The following is a 23,060-nucleotide window of genomic DNA, read 5'->3' on the forward strand; positions in this document are numbered from 1 at the left end:
TGCCTGCTAGCTCTGAGTCTCTTTCAGATGTGCAGCAGCCAGTCACTCTGCATGACATCAAGGAACCAAAGACCAACACAAGGCCTGTTCTCAACTAAAGCATCATAAATGATTTTAAAGAATTGACCATTTATGATGCAGTGACTTAGTGGTAGATTAATGGTAGCCTGCTTTTTATTTTTCCTGTGTCTTTCCTAGCACCTGAGTTTTATGTTAACTAGGGGTTAAGTAACAAATAATGTGTGGGTCTCCTCATTCTTTCCCATCTCTCTAGTGCCAAATGTAATTCATTTATTGGAAGAAGGAACTTAGTGCTAAAAGAAAGGCTTTGCCCTGGTATTTACTCATTCTGGTTTGCTCTGCCTAGTGTAAAGTGGCATAGAGAATGGAGGGTAGGAAGACGCAGCAAGTAGTCATGTGGCATATATTAATTATAGCCACATAACAGGCTAGGATGCTTCCTTGGGACTTCAGCACTTATTAACTAGGAAGTGACCTACTTTGCTTTGCTTTTTCAAGTCTTCTAAGATACTTTCTCCAGTGGCAATGAGGTTATTAAGTAACATGCAAAATGCAGAGGTTGAGATAATTTATATATTCTATATCCTATTCCCCATGGATCCTGCATAGCTTCTTCCAGTCTTTGCCTTTTTGTACCCTTGAGGCTGGTGCCTGGTAAGTGCTTTGAATAAAGTGTCACAGGAGTTCAGGGCTATCATTTGCTGTAGTTCTTTATTCTGGAGCATTGTGCAGGGTCCACATGGAAAAGATACTATTTCCCCTAAGAGGAAGCACCATATACAGTGCAATTTAGGAATATTGCCATGACCTCCCACACAAAACTGTCCAAAGGGGCTGGTCTTAGAGGTTGTATGTGTGTGTGTGTGTGTGTGTGTGTGTGTGTTGTGTGTGTGTGTGTGTGTGTGTGTGTGTGTGTGTGTGTGTACACATTTGTTAGGAACTATTCAGAACAGTGACGTGGTGCCTGTCCTGCTGCCATGGGATGAAGCATCAGTAATTAGTCTGAAAATACCAGGTAATTGGGAGGAACCATAGGGAAAATATCACTAGAAAACAATAATGATTTATCTTCATTTGGCCAAAGGTAAAATAAGCCCTTTAGTTAAAAGTTTGACTCTGTGGCAAGGAAATTCTTTGTCCTTTTGCATGGAAACTTTCCAGCAGGATACCAGAAGTGAAAGGAAGGCCCCTGACTTGGGATAGAAGTATCCAAATGGGCTGGGATAGATCTGGTAGATCATCACCTAGAACCTCTTTTTTTTTTTTTTTTAAGTTTATTTATTTTGAGAGAGAGTGTGAGCAGGGGAAGGGCAGAGAGAGAGAGGGTGAGAGAGAATCCCAAGCAGGCTCTGTGCTGTCAGCACGAACCACACGATCATGACCTGAGCCGAAAACGATAGTTGGATCTTAATTGACTGAGCCACCCAGGTGCCCCTCGAACCTCTATCTTGAATAGGACTGACTCCCTTAAATTCAGTATATGCCTCACAGGAGTAATTTGCAGATACTGCTCTTCTTTCTAATCATGAATCACTGCCACTTTCTCTGCCCTAGGTACTGTCTCTAGGAACGAATTAACTTTCTGGGTATGGGAATTGAGATGATTGAGAACAGGTTGGGCTGGCCTTTCTTCAGGTATAAAAATGCATTAATATGGCCCTGACCCAGATCCTAGAGTTGGACTTTGTCTACTTTATCCAAAATTGAGTCATGTCCTGAGAGCAACTCAGTTACAGATGGGCGAGTTCATCTTTGGGACATTCCCTGTTACATACCACTGTAACATTTCTGTTGATGAGACCATTCCCCTGAAGAGTTTTTTTTGGTCATAGACTTCATCTCCTAGTGGCTTCCATTACCTCATCAAGTAGGTAGCTCAGAGATAATTGAAGGAACATCTCCAATCTCCTTTGGTCATCCTAAGGAACAGACATTCACATTTACAATTGTAGAGGAAGAAAAGGGGACATCAAGGGGACATCAATTTAATAAATAATAGGAAAGGGAAGTAGAGTTCATCCATTTTACTTTATGGAAATGAGAAGACTTTAATCAAGGCCACTGGACAAATTTCTTTAGAAGTCTGAGTAAAGGGGCACCTGGGTGGCTCGTTGGTAAGCATCCAACTTCGGCTCGGGTCATGATCCCACAGTTCGTGGGTTTGAACCCCACATCAGGCTCTGTGCTTACAGCTCAGAACCTGGAGCCTGCTTCAGATTCTGTGTCTCCCTCTCTCTCTGCCTCTGCCCTTGCACTCTGTCTCTCTGTCTCTCTCTCAAAAATATATAAACACTTAAAAAAAAAAAAAGTCTTGAGTAAAGAATTTTAGGCATAAACAACAGACTATTTTAATAATCCTTTTTAAAAAAATGTTTTTTAATGTTTATTTTTGAGAGAGAGTGTGCATGCACGTGTGCTCTCACACAAGTGGGGGAAGGGCAGAGAGAGAGGGAGACACAGAATCCGAAGCAGGTTCCAGGCTCTGAGCTGTCAGCATAGAGAGCCTGCTGCAGGGCTCGAATCCACCAACCGTGAGATCGTGACTTGAGCTGAAGTCAGACGATTAACTGACTGAGCCACCCAGGCTCCCCTAATCCTTTTGTTTGTTTGTTTGTTTGTTTGTTTTTAATGTTTTATTTATTTTTGGGAGAGAGAGCACAAGCCGGGGAGGGGCAGAGAGAGAGGGAGACACAGAATCTGAAGCAGGCTCCAGGCTCTGAGTTGTCAGCACCCCCACATGGGGCCGGAACTCAGGAACCACGAGATCATGACCTGAGCCCAAGTCTGACGCTTAACCAACTGAGCCACCCTGGTGCCAGACTATTTTAATAATTCTTTTTTTAATTTTTATTTTTTTTTAATGTTTTTTTTTTTTTTTTTGAGAGAGACAGAGACACAGTGTGAGCAAGGGAAGGTCAGAGAGAAAGGGAGACAGAATCCGGAACAGGTTCCAGGCTCTGAGCTATCACAGCTGTCAGCACAGAGCCCGACGCGGCGTCACAGCTGTCAGCACAGAGCCCGACGCGGGGCTCGAACTCACAAACCGTGAGATCATGACCTGAGCTGTAATCGGATGCTCAACTGACTGAGCCACCCAGGCGCCCCAGTATTTTAATAATTCTTAATCCTACTTACAAAAATCACATTAAGATAAAGTATGCTTCAAAGTCAAATAAATGTAGGTTAAGGTTAAGTGCTATTGGAGAACCCAGCACATTGTATTGTTTTTCTTGTCGTGCTTCTGCAGACTAGAAACTAGTTCTTCTAGATTGTGAAGTTTGGACCTGTCTTCCCAGGAACCTCTTGTTTGTGATTCTTGCCATCTTTATTTCTGGATTTATCGTTACTTTTGTCCTGGTCTCTAGTTTGCATGTAACTACTCATCTGTCTTCCTCTCATTCTCACAGCCCCACCAGCAGTAGTAGGTATGGCTCCTCCTGTAATGTGAGTCAAGGAAGCTCTCAGTTGAGTGAACTAGACCAATGCCATGAACAAGATGATGACCGTCGGGAGAGGGACTCGATTCATTCATGCCACAGCTCTGGCAGCTTCTCTAGAGATGGCCAAGTGGGCTTTGGAGAACAAGAGAAAGCCTTGGAGGTGACAGGTGAAGAGGAGAAGGGGACAGCATGTGAACCCAAGGAGAGGAAAGAAGATGCCACAATCCATCCTCCCCCAGATCTGGTGCTACACGAAGACCGCGTCCTAGGCCCCCAGGAGAGGTAGGTGATGACTGCCTTGAGGAGTTCATGTGGTTTCCTCAGTACCTGCCTGTGGTAGTGTTAGATATAAGTGCTTTTCATTTGTTTCCCTATAGCTGGGTATGGTAGTGATCAGGATACTGAGGGTTAGCTCCATACGCTTCTTTTGATTGTTGTTATAACTCCCTAGGTATTTTGAGGATCTCTGAAGATCACTTGGGTTCTTTGTAGTTACCTGCAGTGTACCACTCCTTTTTGAATCTGCAATTATTGGCCTACTAGTTGACCTGTATATGGTAGTCTCTGATCTGGAAGTGATCCAACCCCTGCAGCTTAGTTCATTCAGAGGAGCTACTTTGGATGAAATAGGCTCCCCAGCCTATTAATATTTAAACTTCTTATGTGAACATTGTTTTGTTTCCTGGCTGAGAAAACCAGGACAGAGTTAAGAAAGAATTGGTCTAAAAGTCAGATGTAACTCTCGCTTCTGCCTCCCCAGGGTCTAGCAGTATATCTGGAATTAATTGGTACCCATAAGAAGAAAAATTTAAATCTGTCTTTTTTTTTTTTTTTTTTTTTTTTTTTTAGAGACAGCAGGAGGGAGGGGGAACAAGAGAGAATCTTAAGCAGGTTTCATGCTCAGTGTGGAACCCAATGTGGGGCTCAAGCACATAACCCTGGGATTATGACCTGAGTCAAAATCAAGAGTTGGACACTCAACTGACTAAGCCACCCAGGTGCCCCTTTAACAGTCTTGTAATAAAGTTTAGTACAGTGTTTGAATGTTACTGTTATTGAATTAAATCAATAGAGTTGCTGATAGATTGGGGCAGAGCACGGTTTTTCAGTCTTGGCACTGTTGACATTTGGGCCCAGATAACTTTATGGGAAGCTATCATAGGCACTTTAGAATATATAGTGGCATCCGCACACTGCATACCAGCAGTAAACTTCAGTTGTGACAACCAAAAATGTCTTCAGATGTCAGATTTCCTGTTGGGTACAGACCTGTCCCGGTTGAAAAGCACTGGAGTAGAGTGATAACAGCTAGGTGTGACTTAGATTCTCAAATTTCAGGTCTTAAAAATAAAGCGTCTCACCAGAAGTTCAGAGCAGTGAGTGCCGTTTATGTGGTAGAAGTTTGAAGAATGGTTGATGTGTGTATTCTACCCCTGAAGATACAAACTTACTTTCTCTTCTTACTTTTTCTTGATTTTTAGTCCTCTCTCATGGCTTGTCCAATAAACAATACATCCAGGAGGTTTGGTTCACAACTCACTGAAAGATTGCTCTTTGTAAACCTTAGGTTTGTCAGATACCATTGTCTGGGTAGAGGTCTCGTCAGAGCAGCAGAAGTGCCCAACCTTTCAAAATTCTTAGTGGAGCAGGCAGGGTTCACAGGAACAAAATTCTGCCCTAAAGATGGATGCTATGTAGAACCCCCAAGGGAGACTAGTGGTCTTGAGAGGTAAGACACGAGGATTAGTCCCCATGTCTCTGCATAGTTGCAGGGCCCTTGTCATTGCTTTTACTAGAATCCTGAAACCTGACTGTCCCAATGAGCTGGCTCACTGGGTGAGTGAAAAAAGGGGAAAGAAGAGAGGGAATGGATAAAAAGCTGAGGGCCACCTGGATGGCTCAGTTGGTTAAGCATTTAACTCTTGATTTTGGTTCAGGTCATGATCTGACAGTTTGTGGGATCGAGTCCCACACATCAGGCTCTGCGCTAACAGCATGAGCCTGCGTGGGATTCTCTCTCCCTCCCTCTCTCTCTGGCCCCCACGCCCTGCTCCCGCATGTGCATATGAGTGCACATGCTCTCTCTCTCAAAATAAATAAATAAAACTTGGTTTTTAAAAAAAGCTAAAAGTTGTCATTTTAGAGAGGATTTTTTTTTCACATTGGCTATTTAGGACTATGCTGTTTAGTGGCCCAAATCACTAACAAGTATACGCATGAATACAAAACATTTTACTTCAGATATTTGGCAGTTTTCCCTTGAGCACTGTCACCCTGTGGCCTGGGCTATTTTTAAGGAACATTCTTTTCTTTGTTACAAGCTTTCCTGAGGAGAAGGCTTCTTCACCGTTTACCCAAGCCAGAGCGCACTGGATCCGAGCAGTTACCAAGGTTCGACTCCAGTTGCAGGAGGTAGGAAATCTGTTTTTCTACTACTAGTTGGGACAGTTTTTTCTTTGAAATTGGGAGACATATGGTGCTGAAGAAGCAGTCAGTGATTAGTCATCTTTTTATAGTGTGCTTTTGGGAATGCATGACAAGTAAGCTAGAGCCTTAAGAGATGGGAGGTGGCTGTTGGCTCCCTTCTATGCTGATTAATGGAAATCAAATAGACTTAGTGGGTTGAGAGCCTGAAGGCTAAGTTAAATGCTATTTTCAGTACCATTGTCATTCTAAGGCAATTTTATTTTGAGTTTAGGACTTGGAACCGTTATAAGGCCTCTTAGGGTCAGTTGTTGTCTCCCTTGGCCATCCAGTTCAAGGTCACTGGCTGACCTATTATAGAGGGCCTTTTTAATGTATACAGAAAGGATGTTTTTAAATGATGACAGGTGGCTGTCAGTAGTATAATACCTGGCAGATATTTAAAATGCAAGCTGGGGCGCCTGGGTGGCGCAGTCGGTTAAGCGTCCGGCTTCAGCCAGGTCACGATCTCGCGGTCCGGGAGTTCGAGCCCCGCGTCAGGCTCTGGGCTGATGGCTCAGAGCCTGGAGCCTGTTTCCGATTCTGTGTCTCCCTCTCTGCCCCTCCCCCGTTCATGCTCTGTCTTTCTCTGTCCCAAAAATAAATAAACGTTGAAAAAAAAAAAATAAATAAAATGCAAGCATGCTCATATATGTAAACACACTTAAAAAATAATTTATTTTGAAATATTTTCTAACTTAGGGAAAAGTTGCCAAAACAGCAGTATAAAAAACTCATCTTTCTTACCAAGAATCCCCAGTTGTTGACATTTTATCGCAATTGCTTTATCACCCTCCATCCATTATGATTAATCTTTTTCTGAACCATTTGAGAAAATGGAGAGATGATTGTTACTCCTAAATAGTCCTTTTTGCATTTCCCAAAAAACAAGACTACTCTCCTATATAACCATAATGTAACCATCCACATCAGGAAATCAACAATGCAACACTATCATCAAAACCCCATGCAAATTTTGCCATCTGTCCCAACAATGTCTCTTTTCTTTCCTGGTCTAGGATATAATCCAGGCTGACATGTTAGTAGTCATATCTCTTTAGGCTCCTTTAATCAGGACTGGTTCCTCAGTTTTATCTTCAACAGACGGTTCAGGCATTTTATTTTGTAGTGTGTTCTTCATTTGGGGTCCATCCAGTGTTTCCTCATATTCAGACTCAGGCCATGCTTTCTTGGCAGGAATTACACAAAAATGATGCTAGGCTCTATTTAATGAGTTGTATCAAGAAGTACATGTGTCACCCTGTCATGTCCTTGTAGTATTAACCTCAATCAACTAGAAATTTTTTATTGGCCAGGTTTCTAACCTGTCAAGTCATCAGGTCAGTTTTGTTACTGATAAGTGTTTTATGTACTCTGAGACCCATATATTATTCTTCATCACATCTCTACCTCTGAGCTAAGCATCTGTTGGTAATACCTATCTGAATCTACCACCACTAATGGTGGCTGCCAAATGGTTAGCTTTCTATTTCCATTATACTTTCTATGTTCGTTAGCTGGCATTCTATAAGGAGGAGATTTCTTTTTCTCCCGTCATTTTATTTATGGAGACTCATAAATATAGACTCATGGATTCCCGATTTATTACATGAGTTATAATCCATTACTGTCATTTATTTTGTTGCTCAAATTGTTCTAGCACTGCTAATTTGACCCTTCAGGGAGAAGATAATGTTTTAATAATGACTGAAAAGGTAGCTGCTTTGGAAAAAAGCATTTTGAATACAGATGTATGAAAATGCTTTCTTTTGTGTGTACGTTCTTCCATTTCTTTTTTTCTTTTTTTCTTTCTTGCTTGCTTACTTGCTTCTTCTTCATCTTCAGCAGCAGCAGCAGAAACAATGAGTGTTACCCATAAAAACCTGTAACTGCATGTTCTAAAATCTTGGAAAGAAACTATTAACATATTTAAAAATCTTTCTAATTAAAAACTTCAGTGAGGTTTGAACTTATTTGTTAAAAATATTTCTATTTGATAAGACATAAGAACTTGATTAGCCAAATTCCAACAAAATCTTTGACTAATTGCTACATAGGTACCAATTGCACATCTTCCATTTGACTGTATTATCTGTATCTTTTTGACAACTTTGAAAACCAAATACTGAAATAATTGAATGTGGAACCAGACTTACGAATAATTCTATAACAAAATGTTAAACCAAGATTTAAAAAATAATGAGACAGATTGTATCACATTGCTTTCACTAAAAATATTACTATTGCTAGTATTTTTAGTTACAGCAAGAAATATTTTTATCATTAATCCTAAATGTCTATTTCTTTTATGCTTTTTATATTTTTATAATGTAATGATTGTATTAATATATGTTTATAAGTTTTAAATCAATAAGTAATATATATATTGAGAGAGATGCTAAAAATGATTTCTGTGGATAAGGTTGCCTAATCATAAACACTTGGAGTCTTATTGATCTAGACTGACATGAGGTAAACATTTAAAGTGAACAGTTTTTAAGATTGCAAGCTGGTGCAGCCACTCTGGAAAACAGTATGGAGGTTCCTCAAAAAATTAAAAATAGAACTACCCTACGACCCAGCAATTGCACTACTAGGCATTTATCCATGGGATACAGGTGTGCTGATTCGAAGGGACACATGCACCCCATGTTTATAGCAGCACTATCAACAATAGCCAAAGTATGGAAAGAGCCCAAATGTCCATCAATGGATGAATGGATAAAGAAGAAGTGGTATACACACACACACATTCACACATATACAGTGGAGTATTACTCGGCAATCAAAAAGAATGACATCTTGCCATTGGCAACTACGTGGATGGAACTGGAGGTATTATGCTAAGTGAAATTAGAGAAAGACAAAAATCATATGAGTTCACTCATATGAGGACCTTAAGAGACAAAACAGATGAACATAAGGGAAGGGAAACAAAAATAATATAAAAACAGGGAGGGGACAAAACAGAAGAGACTCGTACATATGGAAAAGAAACAGAGGGTTACGGGAGGGGTTGTGGGAGGGGGGATGGGCTAAATGGGTAAGGGGCATTAAGGAATCTACTCCTGAAATCATTGTTTCACTATCTGCTAACTACTTCGGATGTAAATTTACAAAAAAATAAAATTCAGTCAGGTGTCAGTTTTGAGGGTTAAGCTTCCAGACTCTGTTGTACATACCATTGCATACTTTTTCTAGATTGGCATTTACCATGATGTAATTGAGTTATTTATTTACCGTTTGATCTAACTTTTCTGTGTACTTGTAAGTTCTTTGATTTCTGGAGCTGTTTTTTACTGCTAGTGTTCTAGAGCCCAGTTATAGAACCTGGCAGAGTGTTTAGCCAACTTTTTATAGATGTTTACCTAGCCAGAAAAGTCCATCAGCATTTTCACAGAAGTCTCTATGTGCCTCTTTATCGCTCTTAATTTTATTTTTAATTTTTCCAAGGCCTAGTAACTTAGCAACTATAAAATATTAGCTATTAGCATTAGCTATGTTTTCTTATATAATTTGTATAGTATATACATAAAATTAAAAATACTGAATTTGGACCATAGTATGTGTGCATTTAAAATTTTTCTCACTTAGATTGTTTTTGTGAGCATTAAATATGTTTTGAAAACATGATTTAAGGTTTAGATTAATATTCCATTAGGCTGATGTTCCATAACAACTTGTGTTTCTTTATAATTATAAATAATGCTATGATGAGCATCATTTTGTGTGAATCGGTTTTTGATTTTTTTTCTTTAACTTAGCTTTCTCAAAGTAGATTCAAATAAATTACTGAGTTAAAGAGTATATATACTTTGTAAAGGCTTCTGATTAACTTCTATGTGTGTTTTCAGAAAACTTTTTCCAATTTGTATTTTCAATATTTGAAGGTGCCCCACCAACACTGAGTATTATCATTTTTGAAAATGTTTGCCAATTCAGCAGAAGAATGGTATCCCCTTGTTTTAATTTACATTTCTTTGATAGTGATTTGAATATTTCCCATAAGTTTATAGGACATTCATTCTTCTTCAGCCAATAACCGCATTCAATAGACTTTGAGGAACTACCATAACCTAGTTATCCTTATGCCATTCCTATAAGCAGATTCAGGGAAGATATTCTGTAGGTCATCTCTGTATCTGGGGTGGCTGAGTGCCTGGCCATATGTACTTAATAAGTGTTTGATGACATTGCAGTAATGTTAGTAGTGTGGGTGGAATGGATATGATTTTGTACCTTATTTGGCTTAGCTGCAGAAAAATCTGGGGGAGGAGGTGAGACTTTTAGCTCTAGAAACCGAGACTGTGGTGGCAGCAGGTGGGTGGGTGTTCCAGGTGGAAGGGACAGTGAAGGAGAAGACATAGAGGTAGGCCGTGAGGAAGCCTTGACAGAAGCTCTTAGGTTGCTAAAGAAAGCTGGAGAAGGAGAGACTTATTTAGTAAGCAGAGATGGAACTGAACAAATAGAATAGAAGGCCTGTGTTTAAATGGAGCGATCTCAGGAGATTCAAGATTGTAGCTGGTCAACCTGAGAGGTGGATCAGCATTTTCTCAGGGAAGAGCTTTAAGACAGAATGAATTCACTGTCTCCCACAAAGTTCTGCTCTGTTCTTGTGACTCTCTCCCTAGCAGAGACTTCCTTCTCGGGCAATTGTTGAAGGCCTGAAAAAGGTATTCCTCTGGGGAAAAGTCATGCTCAAGGGGAGCACCCTTGAGGGCCCCATCTCTTAGACTTAGTTGCATCAGGAAAGCATTCTTTCTGTAATTTGAACCTGTAGGATTTTGTTCTGATCACGGCTGCCTATGTTAAGCTTTTACTACTTCAATTCTTTACCCTCGTGAAGACTACCAGTTACACCCATCTCCCTAACCATTACTACTCTAACAATTAAATGAAAGAATGTTTGGAATAATTGATAAGTATAAAAATATGCAATTATACAAAAACATAAAATTATACATGTGTCATGTGAAATTTCCCTCCTGCTTCAAACTTCCAGGCCTCAAGTCCCCATCTTCTCCATTTTTTTGTTACCTGTGTCTTGTGAATCAGTCCACAGATAATCTGTGCATTTACAAGCATGTGTATATTATATCATACTTTACCTTTTTATTTTTATTATTTTTTTAAGTTTATTATTTGAGAGAGGGAGAGAGCACAAGTGGGGGAAGCGCAGAGAAGAGAGAGCTAACAGCGCAGACCCTGACTCGGATTGATCACATGAACCGTGAGATCATGACTTGAGCCGAAATCAAGAGTCCAACGCTTAACCAACCCAGGTGCTCCTAAAGCACTCTCTCCCCAACGTAGGACATGAACTTGTGATCCCGAGATCAAGAGTCTCATGCCCTACCGACTGAGCCTGCCAGGCATCCCACTAAAGCCTTTATGAAGGAGGTTCTGCCCTTTTCATGCCCCATTACTGGGTCAGGAGTGAGGCTTAGTTTTCTCTGGCTCTCATTGCCACTTCCAGGCCATTACTAGATCTTCACATAACCTATTCTCACAGTCACCTTCCTTGTTGTAATTAGGTCCCAACTGTTCACTAATTCCTCATTCAGTGAAAACTTTATTATCTACTTTATAGTTCTCCTTTTGATCTCAACTACTGCCATCATCATCATCACCACTGCCACACTTACTGGATGCTACTATTACTATAAGTATTTTACATGCATCATCCAAATGAATCCCTTACAATACTTTTACAAACCAGTCTTATGTTATTTGGCCCATTTTATAGATTAATAAACTGAGGTTTTAGAAAGATAGAAACTTGTTCAGGGTCACTTAGCTGATAAGAGGACTGCATTCAAATCTAGATCTAGTTAACTCTAGAGCCTAGCTTTTTTAACACTTTTTCCACCATATTACCACCATAATCTTAGAACTCTGTTTTCTAGAGCATGGACAACTCTCTTCCACAGGACTCCAGTTTCTGGAACTGTTAATAGGTTCTCTATTATGTGATAGAATTCCATGGTCAAAGAAATTTGGGAAATAAATTTGGTTCCAGTAGAGTGTAACACCAACAGATAGCTCCTCTTAAAGAGGAGAATATAATATGCACAGCGTCACTGCAAGCTTTTTTGACCATGAAACTCTGTTCTGGAGAGGCATCCTGCAGGACTCACTTTCCAAGGAATACATTTGGAGAAACTCTGCTTCATTTGATTTCATTATCATTTCATTAAAACTGCATTTGTGAGGGTCATCAGTGAGCTCATAGCTACCTGATTTAGTGATTGCTTTCAAACCTTAATGGACCTCTCTGCAGTATTTGATACACTGAACACTCCTTTGTGTTTTGACATTTAAGAAACCATCCCCAATGCCATTCTTCTCTGATCTCTCTTAAGTTTCCCTTTTCTGATTTCTCTCTTTGCTCATTCTTAAATGTTGGTCTTCCTGGGGTTCTTTCCTCAATCCTCTTTTCATATAACTCCCTTACGTTCTTTATATGAAATCTTATTATGTCAGTTACTACTTATATGTGGATTGTTCTCCTGTCTGTCTAGCCCAGATCTCTTGCCTGAACTCTAGATCCATATTTCTAACTACTTATATACTCAGTTGTCCCATCAGCATCTAAAATTCAACATATTTAGCCAAAAGACATCATCTCTCAAAACTTTGTGTCCTGTGTTTTGTTCCCATGTTCCCCAAACCAACCTTGAACCCACTAAATGTGATTGGGCTCTTGAAAAGCAAGGGAAAGCTAAGCCATCTCTTCGATAATATAGAAGAATTAGGAGCAGGAGTTTCACTTACCTTTTTTTTTTTTTTAATTTTTTTTTTCAACGTTTTTATTTATTTTTGGGACAGAGAGAGACAGAGCATGAACGGGGGAGGGGCAGAGAGAGAGGGAGACACAGAATCGGAAACAGGCTCCAGGCTCTGAGCCATTAGCCCAGAGCCTGATGCGGGGCTCGAACTCCCGGACCGCGAGATCGTGACCTGGCTGAAGTCGGACGCTTAACCGACTGCGCCACCCAGGCGCCCCATGGAGTTTCACTTACCTTTAAAGGGAGGGAAGGAGGAGCTCCTGGGTGGCTCAATTGGTTAAGCATCTGACTCTTGGATTTTGGCTCAGGTCGTGAAATTGAGCCCTGCATCGGGCTCTGTGCTGATAGCATGGAGTTTGCTTTTGATTCTCTCTCTCCCCTTTTCTCTGCCCTTCTCCCTGCTCACACGCTCTCTCTCTCTCTTTCTCAAAATAAAGAAACCTAAATAAGTAAAGGGAGGGAGGGAAGGATAAGATAGCTGTCTTGTGCACATAGTAGATACTCCATAAATATCTGTTGACAGGATGAATGCAAAGGATGTAGGTAGGAAAGCTAGTCTTGTTTTCATTCTGGGTACTTGTTTTGTGGAGAGGAATGAGAAGGCTAATTCCCAAATTTCATCTTTCTAGCCATCTTTCTGTGACTATGGCTCCTTCCTCTCCTCACACAAAACTTGCTTTTGTCTCCCCTCACTGCTCTAAGGTGAAATAGAGACAAATAGACTATGCTTTGTGTGTTCTTCCAGCCTTTTCATCCAGCCCTACTTCTACACAGTTTTCCCTTAGTGGACTGAAAAAGGAAAAGGAATCCTGTTTCTATTTTTTTTTAAGTAACAAATATCTTTTTATTGAGATATAATTCATTTAACATAACTTACCATTTTAAAGTGTATAATTCAGTGTTTTTAGTATATTTACTAGGTTGTACAGCTATCACCACCATCTAATTTGAGAACATTTCTATCACTGCAAAGGAAATGCCATCCCCATTAATAAGTCACTCCTCATTCCCTGCTTTGCTCTAGCCTCTGGCAACCACTAATATACTTTCTGTCTCTATGGATTTGTGTGTTCTGGACATTTCGTATAAATGAAATCATTTAATATGTGGCCTCTTGTATCTGGCTTCTTTCACTTAACATAATGTTTTTAAGGTTCATCTGTGTTGCAGCATCTGCCATTACTTTGTTCCTTTATATGGCTGAATAATATTCCATTCTGTGGATATATCACATTTTGTTTATTCACTCATCTGTTGTTGGATGTTTGGATTGCTTTCACCTTTTGGCTGATATAAATAATGCCACTGTGAACATTCATGTATAATTTTTTGTGTGGACATATGTTTTCATTTCTCTTGGGTATATACATACAAAGGGAATTGCTGGATCATATGGCAACTTTATGTTTAACCTTTTGAGAAATTGTCAAACTGTTTTCCAAACAGGTTGCACCATATTACATTCCCATAAACAATGTATGAGGGTACCAATTTCTTCACATCCTTGTCAATGCTTGTTAATCTGTCTTTTTGTTATAGCCATCCTAGTGGATGTGAAGTGGTATCTCATTGTGATTTTGATTCCCATTTCCTTAGTGACTAAGGATGTTAAGCATCTTCTCTCATGCTTATTGGCCATTTGTACATCTTCTTTGAAGAAATGTCTATTCAAATCCTCTGCGTTTTTACATTGGGTTGTCTTTTGTTGTTGAGTTGTAAGAGTTCTTAATATATTCTGGGTTAAAGTCCTGTATCAACTAGATGATTTGCAAATATTTTCTCCCAGCCCTGTTCCTTTTAAATTTCTTTGGACTTCTCATGAATTTGCCACTTTCTGCCTTAATTGTTCCCTAACCTGCAACCTTTCTTTCCCCTCTTTGTTTTGCACATGTATGGAGAAATTGGCAACATCACCTGAGCCTCTGAAACAATAAGAAGCTGTTATTTTTACAGGGTGTAGAAGTAGCATGCCCAGTTGGTCAGTAGCAAAAGCATGTTCTTGAGCTGCCGTTTTTTCCTACAGCCTGTCTCAGTCCCTCTTTTCTGTTCCTCTAATACATACACAATCTCGCTCAGTCCTTGAGATTCAACTGCTTTGGTAAAAAGTAAAATCTTAGGTAGAAAGAAATCCCAAAGATGAAGCTGAGTGGGTGATAATAGGGGCATCCATAAGAAATTAAAATTTAAATATTCTTTTACACATTGAACACAGGCCCTCTACCTTTCCCACCCCGTTTGCACTGAACAGAGCAGGAATACCTAGAAAGGATACACATGGTTCTCCTGCCCATGTTCTCCATGTCTGTTAGGAAGCAGGCCAGAGCAGAGAGGGAAGCTGAGACTGGCCTAGTTCTGTTTCTCTAAAGCTACCAGCTGGTATGTTTCTTATATTTCATTCCAAAGGCTCCCTATGAAGGAAAACACCAGGGTACCTGGCTTCTGATTCTGGATCGTCTCCTTTCTTCCTCTGCCTTTTAAATCCCTAATACCACCAAAAGCCTGATTTCACCTTTTCTTCCTGTTATGAGCTGAATTGTGCCCTGCTTCCTCAGGTTGGAATCTTTTTTTTTTTTTTTTTTTTAATGTTTATTTGTTTTTGTGTGTGTGTGAGAGAGAGAGGGAGAGGGAGAGCGTGAGCGGGGTAAGGGCAAAGGGAGAGGGAGACACAAAAACTTGAAGTGGGCTCCAGGCTCTGCTCTATCAGCACAGAACCCTATGCAGGGCTTGAACCCATGAACCATGAGATCATGACCTGAGCCGAAATCGGACGCTTAACAAACTGAGCCACCCAGGTGCCCCACATATGTTGAAATCTTAATACCCAGTATCTCAGAATGTGATTGTATTTGGACATAGAGCCTTTAAAGAGGTAATTATGGTAAATTGAAGTCATATGGATGGAGGCATATCCAGTCTGACTGATATTCTTATAAAAAGAGATTAGGACTCAGATGGAAGAGCCTGTGTAGACAAAGATGGCCATCTGAGGCCAAGGAGAAAGGCCTTAGAAGAAACCAACCTCACTGACACCTTGATCTTTGACTTGTAGTCTCCAGTATTGTAAGAAAATAAATTTCTATTTCTTAAACCACCCAGTCTATGGTATTATGTTACGGCAGCCCTGGCAAACTAATACTCCTTCAAGGTAGAAGGGGAAAGAAGGTGACACAGAAGGTTCTGTGTTTGTCACATGTGAGTGACAATTCTGTGTTTCCTGAGGTCTAGTTGGTGGGAAATGTATTCGCCAGGCTGGTATATGGAGATCCTGTTCGTGATATCCAGTGTCTTTTGTATCTGTTTAATGTTATCCCTCTTACTAATAAAATGTAGGGCTAAACTGGAAATAGAAAGAACTAGATCCTTGAAGTAGCTCAATCTTAAAATCTGAGAGAACCTGAGTAAATCACTTTTCTGTTTTCTATTTCTCAGTCTCCTGAGCTGTAAAATTAAGGATGACTGTCCTCTCTTACAGAGTTTTGGTGAGGTCAGAGAAAAATGTGTTTTTGAGTGTAAAGCTCTAGAAACAATTGCTTGAGAGTCACCAGGAGGCCTCCTCTTACCAGAACTTTTGGTTTTCAGGGCTCTCTCCTGACCTTCCTAGCCTAGGCCTGAGTGACCTGCCAGAGGTGTTGCTGCCCATAGCTGGAGCCTTTGCTACTGAGTGGGAACACAAGTGAAACTGTGTCTATGGCTAAAGCAGCAAGGTGCCATTGCCACAGGATTTCAGGTTTTTGTAGGGATCTAGACTCCTTGGTGGCACGGGGTTCCTGGGATAACTATATGGATCACTCAGAGGAAGCTATTTACCTAGTGCACTGGTGCTTCTTTGGAGCCCCAGAGGAAGAAGTTAGTTGAATGCCTTACCCTAGGAGTCTAGGGGAGGAGTACAAAGGCTGCCATGGGCACTGGTGGGAACATTTTCCTGAGAGCTGCTTTTGTGTGCTTGTCAGGAGACACACTTAATGTTTCTCAGGTCTCCCCCCTCCCCCCATTCCCCCCTCCTGTTTCCTGTGAAATGTTCTGGACATGTTTATGGCCTGGATCTGGATGTTTATCAGTGGTTGGTCTTCTGTAAATCTTAGATTTGGTTCTAGGCGGTGTCTGAACCTTGTGAATTATAAGATGTCACATCTGTGCCTGGGCTTTGGGGCAGCTTGTTTGAAGGGATGGAATTTGGTTTCTGAGGTACATATCAAAACATCTCTGAGGAATGCCATGATACCATTGACTTGCCTAGAGTCAGAGGAGAGTATCAGACACCGGTAGCAGGCTTAGCTCCACCTGGCAGTATTTTCTGGGCATACTGTCAGTAAAGAGAGGTACTGTACTTAATAAACTCTTATGATACCTCTGTATAAAATTAGAAATTACTTGTTTTCAAATAAACAAAGCTTATCTTCTTGCTTTCTATTACTTTTGCTGACTCTTCCTGCTTGTTTACTCATCCAGCCAATGGAACATTTGATACTGGCTAGGAATGAATTCTTCCTCTGTGAGAGAAAATCCTGTTGCCAAAGTTCTCCAAAAGGAAGCAACTGATAAAATGATGCCATTTTAATTTTTTTTTTAATGTTTATTTTTGAGAGGGAGAGACAGAGAGCATGAGTGAGGGAGAGGCAGAGTGAGAGGGAGACACAGAATCCAAAGCAAGCTCCAGGCTCTGAGCTGTCAGTGGAGCTCGAACTCACAGACTGCGAGATCATGTCCAGAGCCAAAGTCGGATTCTTAACCAACTGAGCCACCTGGGTGCACCCAAATCATCCCATTTTAAATCAAGCCAACTGATAAGTGGTACCACTTTTTTTTATCATTTAGGAGCTTATAGGCCGGAAGGGAGATAGAAATAATTACATAAAATATTTACATTTTTCCCCAGATACTTTCCTTGGTCTTTAATGTCATTTTTCTCTGCAGCATTCCAATGTGTGTTTTGAAACAACCTATTTGTAACTTCCTCTTTCCCTGGCTTCTGTTATCCTGGATTCTCCCATTCTCTTCCTTTCTTTCTTAGCTTGCCTATCTCCTTTCCTGCCTGTCTCTTTCTACAGTTTTCCCCTCAGGCTTTTTTCCCTCATCTCAAATCTGCCTCTGCTCAACCTCTAATCCAGAATCCTTAACTGAGCAACTACTATATGGCCAATTCTGTGCTTGATCCCGGCTTTTGTGCTAGGCAGCCAGTTGACTTCCAGCTAGCCTTTCTAAGCAAATAATTCCCAAATCTGTATTTCTAACCCTCCTTTTTTCTTTAGGTTCTATCCTTCATGTCTAGTTATCTAATAGTTATTTTCACCATAACTTCCTAATGTTCGAAACTTCCCTCCTGGACCCGTTCCTGTTCTTTGTTCTCTGTATTAAAATCACCATCATTTTGCTAGTCACCCACTCAAAATCACGGTGTCATTCTTCCTTCTTTCTTGCCTCCCACATTGGATCATTTGCCAGACCTTGCTCTTTTTTCTCTCCGTGATTCCTTTTACAAGTCTCTTCTCTGTTCCCTTTTGTGTTCAGATCTTCTTTATTGCTTAGTGTACAGTATTAGTTTTCTGAAGGTTTCGTTCTTTTATTTGTCTTAGGATACATTGTGTATACCACTGCCAGCATTGTCTTCCTGAAACAGAGCACTACTCATGGCTCCACTTATACTCAGGGCTCAACTTACATGTCACATCCTTTGAAGTCTTCCTCAAAGTCCCCAGGTAGTTAGGTACTCATTTTTCTATAACATTTCATATACAGTCAATTTTGGTGGTTATCATATTATCCTGGAAATGTGTGAGCATTTGACCCCAAGATTATGTATTTCTGAAAAGAGTATATACTATATGCTTCTTTTTATATTAAGTTCAGAAACAGATCAAAGTCATCTATAGTGTCAGACTGTAGGATAGTGATTACCTAGGTGGGGAGGGTGTTGGTAGTGACTAGACATAGGCACAAGGGAACTTCTGGAATTCCATTGATGTTCTGTTCTTGATTGGGATTCTGTTTACATTGACATACTTTTGATTTGTGCACTGTATGTTATATTCAATAAGAAGTTTAAATAAGAGCTAGATAAAAATAGCCTGGGGAAGCTTGGGTGGCCCAGTCAGTTAAGCAACCAACTCTTGATTTCAGCTCAGGTCGTGACCTCATGGTTCGTGCATTTAAACCCTGTGTAGGGCTCTGCACTAACAGTGCAGAGCCTACTTAGGATTCTCTCTCTCTCCCTCTCTCTCTGCCCCTCCCTCACTCTCTCTCTCTCTCTCTCTCTCAAAAATAAATAAATATTTAAAAAATATATAATGGAAATACAGATTAGGGACCATTTATTTATTTTAAGATTTTATTTTTAAGTAATCTCCTCATCCAACATGGGGCTCAAACTCGCAACTCCAAGGTCAAGAGTCACATGCTCCACTGACTGAGCCAGCCAGGCACTACCAGAATAGGGACTATTTAACTTTATTTCTCTAATGCCTGGCACCCAGCAAGCTCTTAACATATATCTGAGAATGAATGAGTGAATGAATGAAGGTTTCTCAAAGAAAGAAAGAAAAGAAAGGGGGAGGGAGGGAAGAAGAAAAGAAAGAGGGAGGGAAGAAGGAAGGAAGATTAATTTTTTCTCTCACTTGTAGTTAAGTTATAGTCTCAGCTTCTTAGCCTGACATCTGTAACAACTCATGACTTACTTCAACCGATTTTTCTAACTTTTTTTTTTTTAACCCAGAGGCCATATTGTACAGTTGGAAGATACTGGGCCTTGGAATCAGCCAGAGCCAGAGTTTGAAATAGGACTCTACTACTTACTACCTATGTAACTTGAGGCTTAGACAAGTCACCTAGCCTCTTACAAACTTAGTTTTCTCATTTCTGAATTGGATATCATTTCCTCAGCAGATGCATATGGATTAAATAAGATAATACATATAAAGCAGGGCCTGGCAAGTTTTTAGTATTCACTAAATGTTATTTCCTTTACTTTCCAACAACATATCTTCCTTTTTCTCCTTTTCATATCTTTGCTCATCTTGTATCTCTGCCCTAATGCCTTTTCTTCTGTTCAATTTCCACATATCCAAATATTATTCATCCTTTAGGATCAAGCTCAGATATCACCTCTTTCACGGAGCCTTTCCTAATTCCTATCCAAATCAGCACCTTGAAAGCTGGCAATATTTTCCTCTCTAAAATTCTCCTACAATTTATATGTGTCTTTTATGATAAATATTAGTCACTCACTCTAACCTTTAAAGAGTTGCTGAAGGCTGCCCTCTCCAGGCCCAAAGAATAGGCACTTTAATTGGACTATAATGCTGGAGGCAGAAGCTCTGCCAATTGAAATAAACTGGGGTTATGAAAAGGCAGGTTGAGAAAACTGCTTTGGACCTTTGATATTACATATATTCTCCTCTTACACTGGGAGAAATTCATATGTCTAGTCAAGGATGTGACCGGAGCAAGGGGTCAAGTTGCAAACTACTTGACCTGTATTTTGAATTGGTCTTCAGTTAAAGATGTCTTTATAGCCCAGCCTGGCTTATCAAGGGAGGAGGCCATATAGGAGTTTGAGTCTGAAGTCTTAGGAATTAAGAATAGATATTAAAAAAAAAAAAAAAAAAAAAAGAATAGATATTCAACTGGAGTATCTTCTCTGCCTAATATGTCTTGGGGGCCTACTACATGTAGGTAGAAAACAGTTCAAAGATTTAGAGATCCTGTTCCTGGCCACTTATTTTCTTGTTACTTCTGCTTTCTACTTGTATTTTCAATATCCATATATATGCTTTAACTCCTTTGTTAGATTGCACATGAGGTCAGGAACTGAATACAATTCCTAGCGTAGTTTCTGATACTTAATAGACACTCAGAAAAGTTTTGTGGAACTGTTGCTTAAAAGTATGAAGCGATATTACCAGACAATATAAGTAATTGGTTGCAAAAGAAATGAGGGACAACAAAAAATGGAGGGAGCAAACCCTTTGAGTTAGGGTGCTCAGAGAAGTCAGATGAATTCCCAGAGGGTACCGAGTCAGGAATATGTTGTTAAGTATCAGGAAATGTCCAAGAAATAAAATAATAGAAGCTTAGAAAGATGGAAATCAAGGGATAACTTGCTTTCTGTTTATAAACATGCCATTAAAGAAATCATGGCTCCTTGTAAGTGGCATTCTTTCTGTAAACAATGCAGTGAGATTTACCACCATTCCAAAACAGGCACATTCTGAAGTACTGTCATAGTATATAAAATAAGACTTCCTGAAGCCAAAGAGTAGAGGTAAATTATAGTAAATAATTTTCCCTAATTCCTTGGGCTTGTACTTCTCTTTGCTGGTTGTCATCTTTTTTTTTTTTTTTTTCAACGTTTATTTATTTTTGGGACAGAGAGAGACAGAGCATGAACGGGGGAGGGGCAGAGAGAGAGGGAGACACAGAATCGGAAACAGGCTCCAGGCTCTGAGCCATTAGCCCAGAGCCTGATGCGGGGCTCGAACTCCCGGACCGCGAGATCGTGACCTGGCTGAAGCCGGACGCTTAACCGACTGCGCCACCCAGGCGCCCCATGCTGGTTGTCATCTTTAAGCATGCTAGGGAAATGTGTTTATTTGGTCCGTACCTGAGAACATTTGGACATAAATAAACAAAGATGACAAGTTAGGAAGGACATTCTAGATGCTCTTGGAGCATCCTGGAGCATTTCTTGTGACAGGTGAGATAAAAACTGTTGACTGGTTTCTCCCTAAAACACTCTTTCCTGTTTGCTTTTGTGATATCTTTTTCTCCAAGTCTTTTTCTTCTATCTGACAGCTTCATCTTTGTTTCCTTTATAGCACTTCTGCTCATCTGCTTGCCCCTTAAAACTTGGTGATTCCTAGGGCTCTGTTTTCCACCTCATTCTCTATCCTAGATAATCTCACTCATTTCTTTACCTGTAAACTGATGGATCCCAAATTGCTATCTCTACCTCAGTCTTCTTTCATGAGTTCCATACTCACATATCCAGCTGCCTATGGATCTTATTATGGCAGAATTTTCCAGACACCACATACAGTATGTTCAAACTGTACTGATTGTCTTTTCTTTCTTCTCCACCTCATCTCCTGTATATCCTTTCAGTAAATGGCACTACCAGTCAACCAAGCACAAAATCTAATACTTTTCTTCCTTAGAATATATAATATGGATATAACAATGCTCATGCTATAACATTTCCCCTATTAGGTTATGAACTCCCTAAGAGCAAAGATTGTATCTTTTCATCATGCCTGGTACAACACCTAGGTACTTAATAGGTATTATTTAAAAATTTTTTTGGTAGCATTGTATTAGTAATTCTTAAAGGTACTGTATTTGTTTGCTAGGGCTGCCATAACAAAGTACCACAGACTGGGTGGCTTAAACAACAGAAATATATTGTTGTATAGCTCTAGATGCTAGAAGTCCAAGATCAAGGTGTCAGCAGGGTTAATTCCTTCTAAGGGCTATAAAAGGTATTCCTCTAAAAAATTGTCAAAAATTGATTGGGAGTAGGGGGGGTGGTTCTAAAGGAAGGTAGACTAGGGAGGATGAATATTTTGCAATAACTCAAATGAGAGGTAGTGAAGCCCAAACTAAAGGTTGTAGAGAAGGGGACAGATTTTATAGATAGGAAGGTAAAATAGATTAGACGTAGTGACATGTGAGGGGAGCAAAGGGTTTTGCAGGGGATTCTGTTACTGGATGGAAAGTTAGAATAGAGAGGTTTTAAGGTCTTGTGTGTGAGCAGGGAAGTCATCTCCATGTGTGGTTGGTTGGTATGGATGAGCTGCAGTATAGGGCTCCAATACCAGCACCACCAACAGGGTTTCCCTCTGCATTCCTTGCTTTCTTGGTTAAGTCTCATTCTCTCTCTTGCCTCATCCAGTTGAATACTTTCTTTTCTCCCCACCATGCTTCCATTGTCAGAGATCCTTAAGAGATTTGTCTCTCTTAAGTCTTCTCTTCCCCTTTGAACGTTAGCTATCTTCCTATAACTCAGTGCTTCATACCAGATATTTTTGAATATACGGAGAACCCTATAGGAAAAACCCTCCTCTTTTAGGTCTCTTCATTGATTCTCAAGACACTTGAGATTCATATGCTAACTAGGAACATATTTTGAAAAGCTTCTGGAAACAGGGTCTTACACCAAGAGAATTCTCCAGATTTGGGTTTACTCTAGGTATATTTCAGAACAAAACACAAAGAACTGAAGGAGATATTTGATAAATATTAAGCCAGTTAGAATATAGTCTCCTTATAGTACAAAGGGTTTCTTTCTTTCTTTCTCTCTCTTTCTTTCTTTCTTTCTTTCTTTCTTTCTTTCTTTCTTTCTTTCTTTCTTTCTTTC

The 23,060-nt window shown here is 40.0% G+C and overlaps 1 protein-coding gene across 8 annotated transcripts in view; it reads left to right on the top strand.

Annotated features, from left to right (window-relative positions):
- The window catches only part of UNC13B (unc-13 homolog B), a 158,237-nt gene that overhangs the window by 67,880 nt on the left and 67,297 nt on the right, over positions 1-23,060 (top strand). For all 8 annotated transcript variants that reach the window (XR_005792535.1, XM_040481595.1, XM_040481594.1 and 5 more), the window contains 3 exons: positions 28-82; positions 3,429-3,743; positions 5,783-5,873. Coding sequence is in view for 7 of the 8 variants with exons in the window: in XM_040481595.1 (XP_040337529.1) it covers positions 28-82; positions 3,429-3,743; positions 5,783-5,873 (461 nt within the window). In the remaining variant the exon portion in view is untranslated. The remainder of the gene's footprint in view (positions 1-27; positions 83-3,428; positions 3,744-5,782; positions 5,874-23,060) is intronic.

This window comes from Herpailurus yagouaroundi, unplaced genomic scaffold (genome assembly GCF_014898765.1).
Source record: "Herpailurus yagouaroundi ecotype Mexico unplaced genomic scaffold, PumYag 160, whole genome shotgun sequence".
Classification (NCBI taxonomy): Eukaryota; Metazoa; Chordata; class Mammalia; order Carnivora; family Felidae; genus Herpailurus; species Herpailurus yagouaroundi.